At 37.9% G+C, this 16,345-nt stretch overlaps 1 protein-coding gene across 3 annotated transcripts in view; it reads right to left on the bottom strand.

The window, feature by feature from the left end:
- Sec22a (SEC22 homolog A, vesicle trafficking protein) overlaps positions 1 to 15,428 on the bottom strand; it is an 86,639-nt gene extending 71,211 nt beyond the window's left edge. For all 3 annotated transcript variants that reach the window (XR_015453031.1, XM_021251273.2, XM_087216203.1), the window contains exons 1-2: positions 15,287 to 15,428; positions 5,156 to 5,356 (exon numbers count right to left, since the gene is read on the bottom strand). Coding sequence is in view for 2 of the 3 variants with exons in the window: in XM_021251273.2 (XP_021106932.1) it covers positions 5,156 to 5,337 (182 nt within the window). In the remaining variant the exon portion in view is untranslated. The remainder of the gene's footprint in view (positions 1 to 5,155; positions 5,357 to 15,286) is intronic.
- Between the last annotated feature and the right edge of the window lie 917 nt (positions 15,429 to 16,345).

Genomic DNA, 16,345 nt, shown 5'->3' with positions numbered 1-16,345 from the left:
AAAGGGGCAAAGGGGAAGGAAGTGGGAGGGCTAGGGGAAAGGATAGAAGGGAATGGGATTAATATGAGAAAATGGAAAAATAGGAACAAAATCTTTGTAAATAGGACTGGAGGGGTTGAAGGGAGGGCTGGGCTAGGATGAAAAATAAGAACCAAGAGAGACTATGTAAAGGTGCAAATTTCCAATGATGAATGTCATTATATTGTATACCTAAAATGTACCAATGATTAGAATGAATAATGGATAATGTAAAATAGGAAGAAAAGGTCCAAAGGGGTAGGCATAGTGGGAGGGGCAGGGGAAAGGAAAGAGGGGAAAGGAAAAAAATGATGAGAAGTGGAAAAAATAGAAATAAAGTCTTTGTAAATAGGGAAGGGTGGAGGGCGTGAAGGGAGGGCTAGGAATGGGGAAAAAATAAGAACCAAGATGCATTATATAAAGGTACAATTCCCAATGAGAAATGTAATTGTGTTGTATACCTACAATGTACCAATAAAAGAATTTAATACCAAAAAAAAAAAACACTGCATTTTCCCAGTATACTAAGAAGAAAATTTTAAGTGGTGCTCCCCTAATTTCTTTCCTCAAAACTTTGGTTCTCCCAGGCCTATTCAAACAGAACCACAGAACCTAATGTAAGATACCACCTGATTTAGCATATAATTATATACTTAGTTACTTTGGTACCTCAATTTCTACACAAATTTGAAAACCACAATGCTAAAAAATGAGGACTTGAAAACAGTATAGGCTACAGATCAATTTCCTCAAGGAGTTACAACCCAGGGAACAAACAGTATTTAAAAATGTAAATTAAAGAAATGTTAATATATGATGATACAAGCAATCATACAAGTTCTGCAAACAACCTACCAAGGGAGTGGGGTTACTCCCTTGACATGCCGTAGTAGCAATGAGAAAGAAGGTGACCCATAAGCAAAAGGCACTGCACATGACCAGGAGGGAAAGGGGGCAGTCTGGTGGCAGTTTCAGTCACATTGCTACTTCAGATCCCTGAGTTTTAGAAAAATAGTTGTGATGTGAGAATTTTCAAGAGTTAACATGGCAAATTTTCTAAGCTAACAGAAATTCCCGAGTTTATCTATTTCACACTACATTCATTGTCATATACTGTAAAAACCTTAATAATTGGAAAATCAACTAAAAATATTTCTTATCAATAATAGAAAATATATGAAATCTAGGTTCTTGACAGGAACTAAAATTAAAAATTCTATTTTCCAAACCCTTTTAAAAACTTGGCTACACATACAACATGCACAGAGGTTTTTCTGTGTATGGTTGTAAAACCCATGTGATCTATTTATTCTTTTAATAATATCTGAACTGTATTCTTGCACCAGGCCAGATTAGACCTCTCCTGATTTATCCCACTCCTAACTCTCACGTAAAACTTCTTTACACACCACACCATTTGCATATACTAAGAATATATGAAAAATTATAAAAAGCTCACTCTTGTGGCTGCTGGAAGAATGCTATCTAAATGCAGTCCCTCTTTATGCACACCAGGTCTCAGTAATATGAAAAACAATGTTTTTATCTGACGGACACTGAGTCCTGTAACTGATCCTACTGATTATCCTCCTTTGTTTTGGCCACAAAGAAACTCAGAGTGGTACTTGCAGACTTTTTCTAAGGGATGAATGAACTATATAGTCATCTCCAGAAGGAGATGTTATATCAGTTCATTGTCCTATCTCTATATTTCTTTCATCTGATTCAGTTACTTGCTCTTGAATTATTAGTATTTTGCAAATTGCCTTAAAATCCTTCGTGTGGAATAAAATGAAATATAATACAAAATCTAGAACTCACAATTAAGCAGAATTAGAGAAGGGTTAAATTTTTACATTTCTCTCTACTTTAAGAAAATAAAGCAGAGGAATGAAAAATACATAAAACAAAATAGTTGTTTTGCTTAAGTCCAGGATACCTACTGGTTTTTTTTTTGGTACCGGGGATCGAACTTGGGTCCTTGTGCTTGTGCAGCAGGTGGCAAAACCACTGAGCTAAATTCCCAGGCCACCTACTGATTTTAATATGCAATTCAAGCCAATCTCCTGTATAACTCTGACATCTGGCTATACCATTATTCAATAACAACTAAAACTCAAAATAATGATCCGGAGCACTACAAGAGCCTACTATTTAAATTAGTTGAATGTTTTGAGGTTTTGCTCCAAAAAATTGAACTAGCCTCAAACATCATATTAAGTATACTGTAACCATTACCATTAAGACATTTTCTAGTTAAACCTTCAGAAATCCCATTAATGTAACATCACATTATGTTATCATTACCCAAGTGATCTAAATACTTAATTGTGGACATTTTCTAAGGTTCTATTCTGGACCTCCCTCTAAACTCATTTTTACCCTCATAATTTTAATCACATCTATGTGAATATTTAAAAAATATCTATCCCATTTCCTCTGGACTGCCTTGTTATAACCTCAGTGAAAAATGACCAAAGGGAGCTTCATTATCTTTCTTCTTCCTTACCCCCATAATCAATCCTTTCCAAAGACCTGCTTTCTGCCAACAACAATAACATTCTATTCAATTCCAAGGCTTTAGTCATCTTCACCCCTTCCTTCTCTTTTATCTCAGGTATTCCATCTGATCTTGACCATTTTGTTCTTTCATGATTTTTGCAGTGCTGGAGACTAAATGCAGGGCTTTGCACATTTTAAGCAAGCATTCTATCGCTGTGCTACCTCCTTGGCCTTTTTATTTTATCTTGAGACAAAAATCTTATGAAGTTGCCCAGGCTGGCCTCAGATTTGTGATTCTCCTGCCTCAGCCTCCTGGTATCTGGGATCATAGGCATTTGAAGTATCTTTCTGTTTAGCATTTTCTTTTTCATTTGCACTTTTATTTTCCTACTTCATGCTCCAATAAGTTGAGCTCTTTGCCTTATCTTTCCCCTCAGACTTTCCATTTGAGTCTTTGTTCTACTATTTTAGAATTGCTTTTTAAAGAAAATAATGTAGAAAACTTTACTTATGTTTTCAGTACAGACCAAAACAATGAATAAAATCAGAACTATATGTAAACAAAAGAGTGATTGCTGATTTATGAACCATAGCAGCATCTCCTTTCAATAAATTAAGTGGTTGAAGACAGTACTTTAAAAAGTTTCACAAGTTTCTCTTAAATTTATTTTCCTTAATATTTTACTTCTGATTAACACAAACCAGGACATAAAAATTCTATTGGAGAAAATTGTTGACAATGTGAGAAACTCATGCTGGATTCAAACTATATATATGATGAAAAGAAAAATAAACTAGGAAAAAAGAGCACACAAATATGCTTATAGTGTAACTGTTATTTTAAAACCCACAATAAGGAATTTTTAATTTGTGTAGGAGGAATGGGGACTGGTGGGAACCTTGGGGTCACAAGAATCAGAGTTGTTTTTTAATCGTCACTTTCCTCAAATCTGTAGCAGTAACTTCCTTATAACTTGTTACTTCACAGTGACCTCCCTCAACATGAACTTTCAGGAAAACCCAGGATCTGATCTCTCAACTAATTATCACACATCTCACAGCTATCCCTAAATCACAATCCACTAACACCAAGCCAAGCAGGTTAATGCATCTACCATGGTAAGTCATATATTTTCCTTATTCTGCCTCTCTTCCCTACACCTAGATACCCTCAGCCCTGCCTTAGCCAAATCTTATTTGTTCTTGGGGACATGGATCACGTCTCATCTCAATAAGGAAGCCCTCTGCTTATTAATGTGACCTTATTCATGTATTTCCTTCTGTATGCATAATCAGCATCACACTGCTCAGAAGTTAATTGTTCTATAATTGTTTCATATGAATACTTTCCAAGGTAGTTTCACCTATTCCCATGAATTTAATTACAGACCATTTAATTACAGACCATTACTAAATCCTTGTCTTGTTCGCTAAACTTCAGACTCATACATCCATCTGCCTACCTGACCATGCCTGTGGGTATTTAACAGGCATCTCAGATTTAACATGTCCAAACAAAACTACTGGTTTTTACTAGTGAAACACATTTAAGCCCTCTAGACTTACTCATTTCAGCCTCATTACATGCCCGATTCCTTGGGCCAAAAATGTTCTTTTTCTTTTTCCCTCATATCCCACTTTAATCCACTAGGATGATTTGGTTTTAATCCTAAAATACAGCCAAATCCAACCATTTCTCTTCATTATCATGCTATTTCAAGTTACATCATCACCTCTACCTGAATGTCTGAGTCTCCTAACTCATCTCTTTGCTTCCATATTTTCACTCTGAGAATCCATTCTTCAAAGCAGCCTGGATGATCTACTCAAAGCCAAAATCGATCATGTAAACTCTCTCTAGCTTAAAACTCCCCAATGGCTTCCCATAGTTCTACAGGAGACTCGACAGATTAACAGACTCACCATGGCCTAGAAGTCCCTCTATATAACCTGCCTCATCCCTACCTTTGGAACCTCAACTTCTGCCATTCTATTGATTGTCCATAATGCTTTGACAGCAATGGTTTTTTTCTCCATTTCTTGGTATGTATCAAAGGGCTGTTACCCTGGCTATTACCTCAGCTTTGCTCTTTATCCACATCATCCTTCATATAACTGTCTCCTTTCAGGTCTCTGCTCAAATGTTATCTTTGCAGAGAGGCCCGCGACCACCACAGACAAAGTCATACTCTAGCCCATCATCCAGCTTTTTTCTCCATCCCCACCTCACTGTGGTTCTGGGGAATAAATCCACACCCAGCCAGTTTTATTTACTAGAATGTAAGCTTCTTTAGTTCTTAGAGGGCAGGTAGCAGGTAAAAAAATTTTATATTCCCCGTTATAGTTTGCCTATTATAATTCTAGGTATATAAAAACTCCAATAAATACCTAGTGAGCAACTTATAAAAAGAAATATCTGTGATCTGCAAAACTACAAGTTTCTAAAGCCAGATATAAATGCAGAAAAACTGTAAAAGGCCTGATGACTACTAGTTAAAGTTTAAAACAACATGATTATTGACTTGAACAAGTTTTCCTAAACTAATCAAACACTAATTTCTATTGCAATGACTTAAGCTTCACTACAATGACAACCCCTAGGCAAATGATTCTAATGAACACAATGAAGTCTTACTTAATGTTATAATGTCCAGTTTTCAGTGTACATCTATCAGGAAGTTGAGCAAGTTTTCTCGAGAGCATTTTAAAATACTTTCTGCACTCCTGCATTCCTGTGTTTTGTTCATAATCCGTAGAAGCAGAAAGTGGTAGTCCATCTCTGACACGAACAACTGAGGCAGATAAAATCACAGACATTTCAACCAATGGTGAAGACCTAAAACAAAATGCATAGTTTGAGTTAGATAAAAATAAGCATATGAAAAAACATTCAACTTACTAGTAATCGAGGAATACTTATTAAAACAATGGCATATGGGCTTCACTTGACAAATTAGCTTTTGAAAAAATAATACTTGTTTTTGTCTGGCATTCTCATTAAGTATACATCAAAGTAAAAACTGTCATTAAGAGCCGAAGATTTAGCTCAGTGTCTCAGTGCCTGCCTTGCAAGACCAAGGTCCTGAGTTCAAACCCTGGTACCAAAACAAAACAAAACAAAACTTGCCATAAAAATCATTCTCAAAACAATTTGGCAACTTTGACAAGAGTTTAAAAACATGTATAGCTACTGAATTTAGTAAATGTAAGTATCTGACCCTATTCTGAGGAAAACAATCAGAGATCCAGAAAAAAAAAAATCTAAACTGATACTCTTCTACTGGAATAAAAACAACCTAAAAATCCTACAATGGAGTGATGATTAAATAAATTATGGTACAATGATATGACAGAATACTATGCAGCAACTAAAAGTTATGTACATGACAAAAAGTTTAATAATATGCTAAAATGCTAATATGTTAAGTTTTTCAAAAGCAGGATAAAAATTGAGTATTTTTTTCACAAAAGTAAAGAATGGGAGGAAAAAAATGGAGATATACAGGAAAGATACCAAAAATCAAAATAATGTTCATCTCCAGGACAGAGTGTTTTGGGTGACTGTTATTTTATAATTTCCTAAATGTTCATAATATTCTACAAAGGACATATATTACTTTCATAATTAGAAAATAATTTTTAATCAACTATAAATTGTAAAGCTAAAGGAACACTAGTTTTAATGTTGTCCTTAATCTTCTTACCAAAAAGTAAATCACAATGGACACTTTTATTGGATTCTGATCATGTTTTACAACAGATAAAAGGATTTCACAGGCCTGATTCTGAAATAAATCAGGTAACTTGAGCACATGTTAGAAGTTGGAATCTACCATCTGTGGGATGGAGTCTGAGCATGTTCAGTTTTAACAAATTCCCAAGGTGATTACTATGCTTACTGTCCTTAGGACAGTATTTTGAAAACCACTAAATTACAACATGTTCACCATCTGAGATTAAGTGGTAACTTCTGTCAGCCCATCAGAATGCAGCATCACTAAGTTTTTCTTTACTACCATACCAGTAGAGGTAAGTGATAAAAATTCAAAAATGTGATAGAATTTCATAGGCTTTTTTCAGAGATAATCATAGTTCAGAAATTAATCTTGACCTGACCACTTAAGCTAGATCAGTATTATCCCATTCCTAAAGAAAAAAATGAGCAATACATCCAAAAAATGCCATAGAAAACCAACTGGTGCAAAGTTTGTAATCAGAAGTTGATAGTTTTCATTGCTGTATAAATTCTAAATCTGACTATCCATTCATGGTGGTAACTGACTTGATAATAAAAATCAATCCAACTAATCAAGCTAAAGCATTAAATTTACTACCTCCTTTTCCTTTTTTAATGAGAAAAGGGGAGGAATCTCCAGGCATTAATATGTCGTTACCCTCTGACATTTTTCTCCTGAGGTTATTTAAAAGGGGAAAAATACCAGCAGCAAATTAAACCAGTCTTTACTATGGTGGAATCTTCACATTAAAATCCTAGTGTTACATATCCAAATCAGTGCTCTTTTCCCCATAATCTAGTTTTGTTTTTCTCTTTAAACAAAAGTATCAAGAGAAAGGTGGGACCCATGAAAGAATATCTATACCATAAAGTCCTAAAATTTTATTTAATTATTAAACCACAATGGTAACATTTAGCCCAAGTGTAAGAAAAGAGGATAATATCTTTACACCCTTAAGTAGTATTTAAATATAAAACTGTTGTCTTTTCAGAAATATGACCATTCTGGGAATTAATGTGTGTGAGGGCAGGTTATGACATAGTTCCAAATGTATTCATAGTATTCTTTTATGCCTGAGTTTTCCAAGATCTTATCAGGAATACAATTTATTAATAGTTCACCAACTTTCACACAGTCGTCAAAGTTACTCTGCTTAATGACTTGAAAGACAGAAAGATATGACTCATATTTCTTAAAACTTATGCTAAGAAGGGCCCCGCCCCTTCAGTGCAGAGGAGCGCAGGTCCCGAGCAGCATGCGTGTGGGACATCCTGCAGCCCTGTCCCTTCAGTGCGGAGGAGCTTACGCAACCCCCACCCCCACCTCTGGCCGCTGGGCCAAGCCAGCACTTGGATCCACACCACAGAGGGGCAGCGGGTCAGAAAAGACATTGGTGTGAGCTCCAGAAGATAGAACAGAAGTGAACAAGAGAAAGAGGTCCTCTCTGAGGCTCCTAGATGAAAATTGCAGCCCACTGGAAAAGTGAAGAAAATCTCTGCAATAAAGGCACACCAGACCACTGTAGTTGTTAAGTTGCAGGGATCATCACCTCCCATTGGAACCTGGACTATCTTCAGGGGAAGGGCAGTTGGAACCTGCAGTAGAACCTAGTAGAACCTTGCAGAGTTCAAACCAGCAGGAGGTCAGAGGCCTCAACTTGGGACCTTGCAGGCAGAAATCAGCCTGAACCTCAGGGGACAGCTGCTGGCTTGGTGAGACTAACTGACTTCGGTTGGCACACTCCTGCCCATGCTGTCTATACTGACAGTAGAGGCATAGCCTGAAGGAGGCCCTTTATCTTTATTTATCTTCAAAGTAATTTTTTTCTCCTGTTTTTCATATTTTTTCTAATTTTTATCTATTCTTTTCTCTTTTCAAAACTTTCCCTTATTTTCTTTTTTTTCCTTTCCTTTCTTTCTTGCTCTCTCTCTCTCTCCCACCTTGTTCATTTCTCTCCCTTTTTACTCCTGTTCCTGTCCTAATCCTAATTAGAATTTCTTTTTTTCTTACTTTTTTATTTTTCCTTCTCTTGATTGTCATTAGTTTTAAAGGAAAGTGAATACAGTTTCTAGCCTCCCTATTGCTGTTAGGTTGTTCTGTTTTTGTGTTTGTTCTTTCATTCTGTCTTCTCCTCTTCTCTTCAACAGCTTCCTAGAGTTTGTGTGATCTTCCTCTGCTCTCTGGCCTCACTTCTAACCTTTCCCTATCATACCTATCTATCCCTCCCTCCCCAACTCCTTCTAAGTCCCCATCCCGAAGGGTAAAGTTGCTATATTGAAGAGTTTATTCACTATAGACATAGTTTTGGGCTGGTCCTCAATTTTGATTTAATTAACATGTTTACAAGTAGTAGATTAATAACTACCACAAATTGTCATTCTCTAAACTGTGCTTGATGCTACTATTGTTGCTGATTGTATCACTTGGGCTAAGGTGTTGTGATTGATCAAATCAGTTGTCCTTCCTGGTATACTGAAAACGTGATGGCCTAAGAGTCATTAGAGACTCAAAATCTAAAAGCCAGATATATCTGGAAGCCACTTCTGAGAAACAGCCATTTCATAAAAGTTCTAAATACAAGCCACAAAGATACTTACAATAAGCGATATTGAAGTATCAACCCAGGAATTGAATCAAAAACAGTACCAACAACAAAAATAAAAATGAGAAGACACCTAAGCAAGACACAAAATCAGGCTACCAGCTCACCAAAGGCAAATTCTGGGGGAAACAAGGTGAAAAAGTCTGATAATCAATCACCTGGACACCCTACACTGATGGCACAGGAAGTAACAAAACAGATGAATGAAGCTCTAGAAAAATTCAAAACAGAAATAATTTCCCAGATAACCATAGAGATGGTGAGCAGAATGAAAGACATGATTAGAGACTCTAGAATAGAAACAGATAAAAAAAAATAGATGAGCTCAGGACCATGATGGAAAACATGAACGTCCAATATAGGAAAGAAATGGAATCCATGAAACAGATTCAAACAGGTATCCAGGAGATTAAAAACTCTATTGAAAGCATTCGCAGCAGAATGAGCAAATGTGAAGACAGAATATCAGATATAGAAAGAAGACAGGATTGCAGTCAGTGACCATGAAAAGAGAAATCTCTTAAAAATAGTAAGGGACCACGAGAAATCGATCCACCAGCTCCTAGATGATGCAAAGAAGAATAATATAAGGCTGATAGAAATCCATGAAAAATCAGGAGAAAGTACAAATGACATAAAAAAAAAAAAACTGTTCACAGAATTAATGACAGAAAACTTTCCAAACAGTGAAAAAATTTGACATACAGATGAGTGAGGCATATAGGACACCAACTAACCATGATCAAAAAAAAAATCTACACCTAGGGACGGGGATTTAGCTCAGTGGTTCTGGTGCCTACCTTGAAAGCTCAAGGTCCCGAGTTCGATCCCCAGTACCAAAAAAAAAAAGATAGTGAGAAAAAAATCTACACCTAGACATATAATAATCAAGATTTCTGAAACCCAACAGAGGAACAAAATACTACAAGCAGTTAGAGAAAAGAAACAAATCACATACAAAGGGAAGCCCATCAGAATCACAGCAGACTTTTCAATACAAACCCTCAAGTCCAGGTGAGCCTCGAGTGAAGTATTTCAAGCCCTAAAAGAATACAACCTCCAACCTAAACTGATGTATCCTGCAAAATTATCTTTCAAAATTGATGGGGAAATAAGATACTTCCACAACAAAGAACACCTGAGAATTTTCATGAATAGCAAACCAGCACTCCAAACAATTCTAAACAAAATCCTAGAAAAAGAAAATGAAGGTCCCAACTCCATAAGGCCCAACAAAGCAAATCCACCAGGCAAGGCAAGAAACTAAAGGGAAAGGGGGGAAAATAAAAAATAAAAGAGCCAACAACAGGAAAATAACATGACAAGGATAAGCCAATACATATCAGTTATAACCATCTATGTTAATGGCCTCAACTCACCATTCAAAAGAAATAGACTGGCAGAATGGATTAAGAAGCAAATTCCAACAATATGCTGTACACAAGAAACCCACTTAGTTCACAAAGAAATTCATAGACTGAAAGTAAGAGGATGGAAAACAGTTCTCCACGTGACAGGAGAAAGGAAAAAAGCAGGGGTAGCGATCTTATTTGCAGACAAAATAGATTTCAAACCAAAACTAATTAAGAGAGACAAATGGTGGGAGGGGAAGGGGAAAGGAAAGAAGGGAAAGGGAAAATTATGAGAAAAGAAAAAAAATAGAAATGAAGTCTATGTAAATAGGGAAGGGTGGAGGGGGTGAAGGGTGCACAGGTAATGGGGAAAAAAATAAGAACCAAGATACATCATGTACAGGTACAAGCACCCAATGATAAATGTAAATGTATTGTTTACGTAAAATGTACCAATAAAAGAGTTTAAGGAAAAAAAAAGAGAGAGACAAAGAAGGTCACTACATCCTTGTAAAGGGAACAATCCAAGAGGAAGAGATGACAATCAAAAATATATATGCACCAAATACTAATGCCCCCAACTATACAAAACAAATATTTAATGGACATGAAAAACCAAATAAGCACTAATACAATTGTAGTGGGGGACCTCAATACCCCACTGTCACAAATAGATAGATCATCTAGACAAAAAATCAACAATGAAATAATAGAATTGAACCAGGCTTTTGAAGAAATGGACTTATAGATGTCTACACAGTGTTCCACCCCACAAAATCAGAATATACATTCTTTTCGGCTGCACACTGCTCATAGACCACATGCTAGCTCATAGAACATGTTTAAGTAAATGCAAAGGAATTGAAGTTATCCCTTGTATATTATCAAATCATAGTGCAATTAAACTGGAGATCAATAGCATAAGAAATTGCAATAACTGAACAAACACATGGAAATTGAATAACATCCTCCTGAACAAATCAGTGGGTCACAGAGGAAATTCAAGAAGAAATTAGAAAGTTTCTACAATTAAATGACAATCCCAATACAACATATAGGAATCTATGGGACACAATGAAAGCAGTTCTACAGGGAAATTCATAGCAATAAATGCCCATATTAGGAAAACAGAGTGAGCTCAAATAAAGAACCTAATACTGAACCTTAAAATCCTAGAAAAAGAGGAGCAAGACAAATCCAAAGCTCATACAAGGGAGGAAATTATAAAGATCAGAGTAGAAATCAATGCAATGGAGACTAAGAGAACGATACAAAAAAATCAACGAATCACAGAGTTGGTTTTTTGAAAGAATAAATAAAATTGATAAACCCTTAGCCAACCTTATCAAAACTTATGCTAAGAAAGCTTGTTCTTACCAACCTGTAAGTCCCATTTTTTCTGTAAACATTTACTGGGTATCTACCATAAATTAGATACTATTATGCTAGACATTACATAGTTCCTGTTCCAAGAAAAAACATTCCCAAAATAGAGAAATTCAAATGAAAAGAATAAATACAACACAGGCTCTATTGGCTACCACTCTACTAAATAGAAAACTAGTTAGACAAACTTGCATTTCAGATATTCCTAATACATACTTTAGACTGATAACTAAAACCAAAACACAGCAGTTATAATTCCGTCATAATCCTTAAAAGGCTGTCCAAGGACTATTTTGTGTGTGTGTGTGTGTGTGTGTGTGTGTGTGTGCGTGTCCGTAGAAAAAGTGAGAAACCCAAACCAGTTGAATCCATGAAAATAAAAGAAACTAGGATGAATAACCAATGAACAATGCCAGGTTTAACTAACTGCTAGACAGACTTCAGTCATCTTAAGATAAGCAAAATATTCTCTTATCAACTCAATAAACATACCACCCCCATTTTTTCTTTTTACTTTCTTCTTACTATAGTTTATTTATAAACAAACCAAAAAATCTCTAATCTCATCTGGACTGTGCTAGTAGAAATAAGAAACTGTACATACCAAGGCAACTGTACATACTAGGGTAAAAGTCCAGAAGATGGTGGTTGAAAATACCAAGAACCAGTAGCTATGGAAAGCAAGAGGTTATAACAACTGCATGGGAAGCTTTGAGAATAGTAGTAGTTTTGAGTGAATTTTTTGATTTTGTTTTAATCTTATCAGGATCAACAATGAATTTTTAAGCCACTGGTTTTGACTTTTAACACAGAAAATATTACACTTGTCTTTAATAATTAACAAGAAACTCATAGGCAATCTGAGTAGTGCCTATATTTCCTTTCCCCAACAACTGTTGGAGGAAAAAGGCCAAATTAGAACCTTAGTAGATCTGTGAAGGTTGAGGAATAAAGTCACATAATGCCAAACTAGATGGTTAGCAATTTCTTAAACCTAAAACACAAGTCACTGAGCCCTCACCTTCAGAAGATTGTCAGGTAGTGACCACAGGCCTGAGCCATCAGGAAGTCATCTCTCAAAAAGTAAAAAAACTCAAAATGTCTGCACCTCACCCATATTCTTACTGTATTTATCAAATATTGATCTTTCAACTGACTTTTGCCCTATATTTTTAGCAAAATCTGTGAAATATCCTTTTGGGTACTAGGTTTTTCTCCTAATTTAAATTAAAATAAATGAATTTTCATTTCATTTTAAATGTGCATATGTGAAAATTTCAGATTTTTAAATGTCCATTTGCTTATAAAATTTCATGCATACGTGATGGTACTGAAGTTTGGGAAACACTAACTTGGTATATGTTATTTTATTAAAAGTGCTAGCTGATGGGAGGCTGAGGCAGGAGGACTGTCGTGAGTTCAAGGCCAGCCTGGGCTACACAGTGAGTTTAAGGCAACCTGGACTACACAGTGAGACCCTGTCTTAAAAAACAAAACAAAACAAAACATAGCTAAGACCTGTGGAAATTAAGAGGAGTTTTAACTTGGGTACTGGCTTTATAACTGTGACATACAGGATAGGGGCAGACTGTGTAAAGAAGGAAAGGGAAAAGGGTACCACAGACAATCAAAATTTATTCTGCTGCTTTGCCTATGCCCCCTACCTCGCTAGCAGTCTCTGGTACTCCTAGAATAGGCACTTGCACTGCACTGTATTTTAAGACTCAGGCTTCACAGATTATACCCACATTTAGGAATAGGCCCTACAACACATGTAAAATGTGTACAACATTTGTGTAGTGCCACATAATTCACAGATAGTAGGCATAACCTCCATTTTATAGATGAGGAAACCTGGGGTCACTTTCTCAAGTTCATACTGCTAGTATATGGCATAATTGGTACTTAAACCTAAGTTTCTTGAGTCTCTACATTACTGCTACATGAGCCTCCCAAAACCAACAAGGGACAAAAAACCAGTGATGCAGAAGCTATCTAGCTATTTATTTTGAAGTAATAATAAAGTAACAGCTTACATTTTCTTTAAGAGGCAGTATAGTATGGGAGTTAAGATGTCAGACACTGGATCCAGGCTCCCCAGGTTCAAATCTAGGCTCTCCCACACACCAGCCATGTAATCTTCAGCAAGCTTTGCTTTTCTAAACCTCAACTTCCTTACCTGTAAACTATGGCTACAAATAGTATCTCAGAGGGTTCCCTTACTAAGAGTAAATAGAATCTCTCTCTTAGGATCATGTAAACCACCTGACCCTGCCTTGACCCTTCTAATACACCAGAAGTGCTATATAGTATTTAGTATTTGCTGTTCATGTTATTTATTGATTATCCTCTATGGACCAGGCACTTTATACACATTACCTCATTTAAACTTTTCAATAAGCTGTCTGGTGGTACTACTAGCTTCTTTTACTTTTGAGGAAACTCGAGCCCAGAAAGTTTAAGTAATTTGCTCAATCCCTAAATAAGCAAGTAGGTGTTTAAATTTAGGACTAATCCTAACAACTATATGAGACATTGCCTCTCAATCTATCCAAACTTCTTACACAAATACAGAGGAAGATCACTAGCATCCCTTTGATAAGACCTAGGTTTCTTTTGTACAGAAACAGAAAATACACTTAAATTTTGTTTCTTATGTACAGCAACAGAAAATATACTTAAATTTCAATTGGTCATGCATTTTCTAAAGTACTAAACTGATGTGATGGTTCTCAACATAGGAAATACCTAGAAAGATGTTCCATTAATTTAGGGAATGGTCACAGGTGTCAAATTCAAGGCACTGCCTAATTCCTTACAATCTTGGAATGTGAACAAATACCAGTGACATGGAATGTGAGTCAGAGTTTTAAAAAGTGGTTGTTTCACCTATCAGTAGGGATCCTATCGTGTCCAGTGTGGTGGCTGACATTCTGGCTCAGGACTGGTCTTTACCTGAACAGGCATAGGAGAGCTGGTTGTGAAGCGCTCCACCTGCCCCAGGTGAATGATCCAGGAAGCTAAGCATCAGGAGAGAATTCTAAAGCTGTTTTTACTACCAGAGAGATTCAAGCCTGTGAGGGATCGGAGTTCTCTTTCGCAGACCTCCAGAACCAATTGCTCAGGTCTCTTTTGGCCCACATCGCTCCCAAAGTGTCCCTAAGAGGGCCTGGCCTCGAGGAGTTTCCGTGAGCCAGCGCGGGTAAATCTCTGAACTCAACACTGATTCAATCCTCCACAGAATGCACGGTAAGCCACTGTTGAGTCCTACCCTGCCTAAGAGATATAGGAAATGTCACCTCAAGCTCTCTTGGGCCACCTAAAAGGCTGGGTGGAGCCCTATGCTTCTGACAGCTGGGCCACCGAGTGCTCACTACCAATCGCTGGCAGCCCACGGCGAAGGTCCCCTCCCTCAGACATCCTAGCTCGGGCTCCATACTGGGAGCAAGCCAGCCAAGGAGAAACCACCGCCCGCGTGGCCCACAGATCCAAGACGAAGGGGAAGGAGTCCTCGCTTGTCTGCCCCTCAGAACTCCGCGGCCCCAACGACAACCGGCTCCCTCTGCACCGGCTCGCTTCCAGACCCAGGCAGACCGAGAAAGGCGGCGGGAGAGCGGGGTCAGCGGCCAGCCAGGGTCCCAGCGACCCTGAACGAGGAGGGAAGTGGACTGGAAGGGGCTGGTCAGTACCTGTCGAGCCTGGGCCGGGAGCTCCGAGTGACGCGCCACGCAATGCATTGTGGGGCTGGGAGTGGCCTCTAGGCAGGGTTCCCCCAAGTCCAACGTGGCTGCACCCGGAGTCAAGCCCCGCCCCCGCCCGCTCTGCTCGCCCAGACCAATCAGATTCTCTTGGAAGCACTCGCTGACTCGTCCCCTTCCCGGGCCCGCCTTAGTCCCGCCTCTCCCAGGAGACATTGGCAGCTTGTCACGCATATTGCATAGTCCTCTGGGAATGGAACTGTGTTGTCCCTCAGAAATGAGGCTAATCTCCCTTGCTTATTCCTCTGTGTCTGGAGGCAATTTTTCTCTCACACGCGGCCCTAAAGCAAACACTTTAGGGAAGGAGGAAAAGCGTCCTCTGGACTAGCAAGGAAAGGACCTGCCCCCATTTGCCCCTACCCCTAGAGGAAATTAACCTCGGCTGAGAAGGGCCAGATGCTGTCCCCAGAGTCCCTCCCAGCGTTTGCATGGTCTTGTATTATTAAACAATCATTTACTGAGTGTCTTCCAGGCAACAAGCGCTGTGTTAGACATCGGGTTTTAAGAGTGAACATAACGCTCGATTGAATTGAAGGTGTAACAGGAGCAAAAGACATTAAAGGATGAATTGTTACAGAAATATAAATGGTGAGAAAGATTAATGGGTGCGATGATAAGTTAATTTTGGACTGTCAGGGAAGAGCCCTCTAAATAAGTGCCTTTTAAACTTCAGGCATATTAAGGAGTCTTAGAGAATGTTCTAGACCAAGGAATTATCTGCGTGTTGGGTCATGAAAGAACTTTGAATTGAAAGGAAATTGTGGCTGGATTGTAGGGGACAAGGGTAAGCTTGGGCTGTGATGAGACTAAGGCTAGAGCATGCTCTAATTGGCCACTTTATAGATTTCAGACTCTAAGGTATCCCAAGGTCAATGGGCCGCTAATAAAGACTGTTAAGTAGAATCTGATTTACATTTGTAAAAACTCACAATGGAAGACAGCAAGAAAGTTTACTGGAAGGCCAGTTTGGAGACAGTTACATTAGTTAAG

This window comes from Heterocephalus glaber, unplaced genomic scaffold (assembly GCF_053883595.1).
Source record: "Heterocephalus glaber isolate CG9 unplaced genomic scaffold, H.glaber_assembly_v1.0 deba00000122, whole genome shotgun sequence".
In the NCBI taxonomy this organism is placed as follows: Eukaryota; Metazoa; Chordata; class Mammalia; order Rodentia; family Bathyergidae; genus Heterocephalus; species Heterocephalus glaber.
The sequence above is the reverse complement of the archived record's forward strand: the minus strand, read 5'-3'. Positions and strand labels throughout refer to the sequence as shown.